At 39.0% G+C, this 4,767-nt stretch overlaps 1 protein-coding gene across 1 annotated transcript; it reads left to right on the top strand.

The window, feature by feature from the left end:
- Positions 1–503: 503 nt before the first annotated feature.
- On the top strand, positions 504–4,188 carry pms1 (PMS1 homolog 1, mismatch repair system component; the record flags this gene model as incomplete). Its single annotated transcript, XM_014026207.1, is given in 4 exon segments — positions 504–634; positions 3,003–3,148; positions 3,231–3,839; positions 3,985–4,188. Coding segments are annotated over 3 exon segments (478 nt in total), but the record flags the coding sequence as incomplete, so codon positions are not given.
- Positions 4,189–4,767: the final 579 nt, after the last annotated feature.

Below are 4,767 nucleotides of genomic sequence, written 5' to 3'. Positions count from 1 at the left end.
TTTAAAGTCATAATATTACGAGTTTAAAGTCATAATATTACGAGATTAAAGCCATAATATTACGAGATTAAAGTTATAATATTACGACTTTAATCTCGTAATAATAAGTAAAAAATTCTCGTTGTGTGGCCCTAATACTCCGTCATCAAACCTCAGCTGCTGGTGCAAAGGAAAATCTGTCCCCTCGCTGTTAGACTTAGCTAGTTTAAAGTCATAATATTACGAGATTAAAGTCATAATATTACGAGATTAAAGTTATAATATTACGACTTTAATCTCGTAATAATAAGTAAAAAATTCTCGTTGTGTGGCCCTAATACTCCGTCATCAAACCTCAGCTGCTGGTGCAAAGGAAAATCTGTCCCCTCGCTGTTAGACTTAGCTACTTTATTCCTTATATTCATTCATTAAAACAAGAAAATCTATTTACAATAAAAACATAATTTATGAATAAAATGAAAGGAATTAATCTGTAACGTTTTTACAAATGTTTTGTTCTCCAGGAGCCTCGGAGGAGCTGAACACATGCAGACTCTGATCAACATGGAGAAACAGAACCCTGATCTGACCGGAGGGGTGGTCTTCTCTGACCCCCGGCTGGTTTCAAATGGGTTCAAAATCAAACTCACAGCAGGTACCAACAAAACAAACAAAAAGCCTTTTTTCATATAAATACTCCTAAAACTCTTCTTAAATAAACAACAAATGAAAGTTTTTGTGACAAACGAGCCGTAGAGCCAAACGACGGTTCTGAAAACGAAGCGGGTCACGTCCGAGCCCACCGCGTGTCKTGAGTGTTGCTTGTTTTTTGTTGCCGGAGCGTTTCTCCTCACTTGACTTTGGCGTTCAGCCCGGCAGCGTGGTCTCACGGCAGGTCCGTCCCCCCGGTGTGCAGGTGATCAGAACCGTTGCCCTTTAACAAATTCCTGGAATTTTTGTTTTGTTTCTGCCAGGCTGGGTCCATGTGAGGCTCGGTCAGGCTGCAGATCTGCCTTTTTTAATAAGCTTCTGTTGTTTTACGCTCAGTTTAATTCCTGTCTTTTAATTTTAAACTGAAGCAAATATAGAGTTGTTTGTAAAGGAAATGCTGAGTCAGCAATCATCCGTTATTTTCCTTATTATTTCTTGTGTTTTTTTTTACTAACTACTTGTGCAAACTTTATTTTAGCTGTTCTTAAATTAAAACGTTCAGCTCATTCAGGTTCGGTGTGTCTGGGTTTTTCTAACTTTTATATTTTTCTAAATATTTTTCATTAAYTATCTGTGTAAAAACACACAAAGAGCTCTTCACTTCCTTCAAAAGCAAAGTTCTTTTTAGAATCTGCTTCAGCAAAATGGTCCTCTGGCCAACTTTGATACGTTTAGCTAGCCTTTTGCATTTTAGCTTTTTTGTTTTGCTACTTTAGCTTCTAGTTAGTGTTTGACATCTTTGCTACTTTAGCTTGTCTTTTGCAGTTTAAGTATTTCATTTTACCTTTTGCAAATTTTAGCTTCAGACTAACATTTGGGACTTTTAGCTTAATTTTGCTACTTCTAGCTTCTAGCTAATATTCTGCTACCTATAGTCAGTGTTTTGCTACTTTTAGCTTCTGRCTAGTGTTTTATACATTAGTTTCCCTTTAGCCTCTGGCCAGCCTTTGATATGTTTAGCTTGTCTTATGTTACCTTTAGCTTTTAGCTGTGATTCTGCTACTTTTATGTTTTAGCTAGCCTTTATTACKTAGCCTTTTAAATGGCCTTTGGCAAAGTTTAGCTTCTGCCTAATGTTTCTATGTTTATTAGCGTTGTGCTAGTTTTAGCTTTTGGTTATTTTGTGATGACCAAAAGCTATCCTTTAGCTTTTTATCTTTTTTTGTTGGCTTCTTGCTACTTTAGCTTCTAGTTAATGTTTGATATTTTAGCTGGATTTGGCTATTTTTGGATTTCAGCAATAATTTAGCTACTTTAAGCTAGCTTTTTGCTGATTAGATTCTTCTTTAGYGAATTTTATCTTCTTACTAAACTTCGAGACTTTTAGCTTGATTATACTGCTTTTAGCTTTTACCTGTGATTTTAGCTAGCCTTTTGCTACTTAACTTTAACTACGTTAAGTTTTACCTCCTGGCTAAAATTTGATATGTTCAGCTTACCCTTTGACTATGATTCTTCTACTTTTTGCTTTTAGCTCCTATCTTATGTTTAACCTTTAGCTATGATTCTGCTGCTTCCAGCTAACCTTTTGGTTTTTAGCTTCTGGCTAATGTTTCATATGTTCAGCTTGCCTTTTGCGACTTTTAGCTTTTAGCTATGATTCTGTTACTTCTAGGTTTAAGCTAGCCTTTTGCTACCTAGCTTTTAATCTGTACTTTAGCTTCTAGCTAACATTTGATACTCTCAGATAACGGTTTGGTGCATTTAGCCCGAGTTTTGCTACTCTTAACTTTTAGCTACTAGGACGTAGCCTTTCGCACCATCTAGCCTTTATGTATCAGTTAGCTACATTTGGCTAGTGGTGTTCTGCTTCTTTTAGCTGTAACGCTTCATCATCAGGGTTGTGGTGGAGATCTAGCTGAGTTTGTTTAAATCAGTAGGTTTCAGTCGGGTTTATGTCTGGACTTTGGGAAGGCCGTTCTTGTTAGCTTGATTTATCCAATCAGAAACAGCTCTTTGAACGTTTTTGTGCTTTTTAATTCTATTTATCTTCTTATATTAAATATATACACCACGCAGTAACTGTCTTTGCATCCTTGGATGATCAGAATTAAAATTTGTGCATGATTTACAGTATTTCCTCATAAAAAGTGAAACCATCAGTCTTCCACCTTCCTAGACAGCTTCCTTCCAGTCTTCTGGGGCCTCTCTTAGTCATTTAACACTCCATTTGGCCCTCGCCTTGTTTCTCTTGGTCGTGGCTTCGGCAGTAAACCGCAGTATTTATTTATTATTCTTTCCTGGAGATAGTAGTGGCGTCTGGAGTGTATTAATCCTTGTTTTCTGCTTGTTTTGGCCCGGCCTCATGTCAGACAGACATCTGGAAGTGACAGCGATGGCGGACTGCGTGCCTTTTCTCGGCGTGGAGGACCTGAGGGAGATCCTGACAGCAGTTCTTCACAGGAAGGCCTCCAGCGTGAAGGAGTGCCGTCCGCTCAAAGTCACAAACTACCTGCAGGTAAAACAGATGCGACGGAGTCACCGTTCGTCACCGTTAACTCTGTTTTTTTTTTTTTAAACAAACAGCTTTGCCCCAACAGGCCGAGGCGGTTCGACTGGCCCGACAGCTGCCCACTGATTTATCTCGGAGAGACGTGGAGGGAATCGTTCAGCGCATGGAACGACAGCTTGGTGAGACCGAACGGACCTGCATCCACGGACGACCCTTCCTCCATCATCTAACCGACGTTCCCTCTACAGACGAGGAAGCAAAGGCTCTGTTCAGGCCTTTAGAGCTGTGACCGCTGAGACACACCTTTAGATCACTGACTTATTATTAAATCAGCTCACTAATTACACACTATTAAAAACGTTCTCTAAGCTCTGGTCTTTTCTCTGAAGATTGCATCAGACATATATCTCATTCAGAATGGGAGGCGGAGTGAAGCGTGATGCTAAACTTTAGCTGATGCTAAAAACACGGCTGTAAATGTATACTTCCTGTCACTCCTGGGAAGGTTTTCTCTGTAGAATGACAAACTTCAGATAGTTTGGAAATGACCTCCAACCCCTCAAACCTGTCTTATGTCACACCTGAAGGCTGCAGAGCAGCAGGAACCCCTGCTTCTCTACAGGTGGTCTTGATGATGATGATGATGACGATCAGCAGCTCGTGGATGAAGCTTATCTCCCTATTTCCTGTGGAAAAAGTAAATATGAACCTAATTTTTGTCATTGATTTCAGACTTTGGTTTAGTTTTTAGTGTATCTTACCTAATTTAAGATACGTTTAGAACCTTGTTATTTTATTTTATGCCCTTAAAATTAAATGTTTGCCTTTTATTTTCTCCACAGATGCTGATAAACTCTTGACTTGACAGCAGAACTTCTAGAGTTAAAGAAACCCTCAAGGTTGTAGTTTTTTCTGAATATGTAAAGTTTTGTTGAGGTATTTCTCAGTACATTATTTTTAATCCTTTTATTTATACAGGAAAATCTCTTGAGGCTCATTATCTCATTTACATTAGAGACCTGTTCATAAAGTCCAGGTGCGGTTTCTATGGTGTAGATTTGGTTTATATGGCCTAGGTGTAGTTTTCTATGATCCAGGTATGGTTTCTACAGTCCAGAAATATGGTCCAGGTATAGTTTCTGTAGGCTAGGTGTGGTCTTTCTATAGTTCTATAGACTCTGGATCAGACTCTGGGTCAGGCTCTGGCTCCAACATGTAAAGCTGGATGGACAAGTCTTCTGTTGTTGACATCTTTTAATAATTTGTAAATAAGTTTCTGTGCAGCTAAATAGTCGTAAAACCCTCTGAATTGGTCTGGAAGCTAGTGGGAGGTTTGTGTGAAGCGCCTCGTTTGGATTTAAAGAGACAGCCTCAAAATGAGTTGCTCTAAAATTGTGTTTCCATCCAGTTGTAGAGTGAATTTTTATCAAACTTTTCAAAATTYGCAAAAAATTAAATAAATAAAAATTTGAATCTAGACTTTTTCCGTCTAGTTTCCCTCTCGACTGTTTGATGCGAATAAACGAGGCTACGCAGCGCATGATTACATCAGACGAGGCTACGCAGCACGTGATTACGTCAGACGAGGCTACGCAACGCGTGATTACGTCAGACGAGGCTACGCA

Source organism: Austrofundulus limnaeus, unplaced genomic scaffold (assembly GCF_001266775.1).
Source record: "Austrofundulus limnaeus strain Quisiro unplaced genomic scaffold, Austrofundulus_limnaeus-1.0 Scaffold533, whole genome shotgun sequence".
Taxonomy (NCBI): domain Eukaryota; kingdom Metazoa; phylum Chordata; class Actinopteri; order Cyprinodontiformes; family Rivulidae; genus Austrofundulus; species Austrofundulus limnaeus.
Note: the sequence above shows the minus strand (reverse complement) of the source record. Positions and strands in the feature narration are given on the sequence as shown.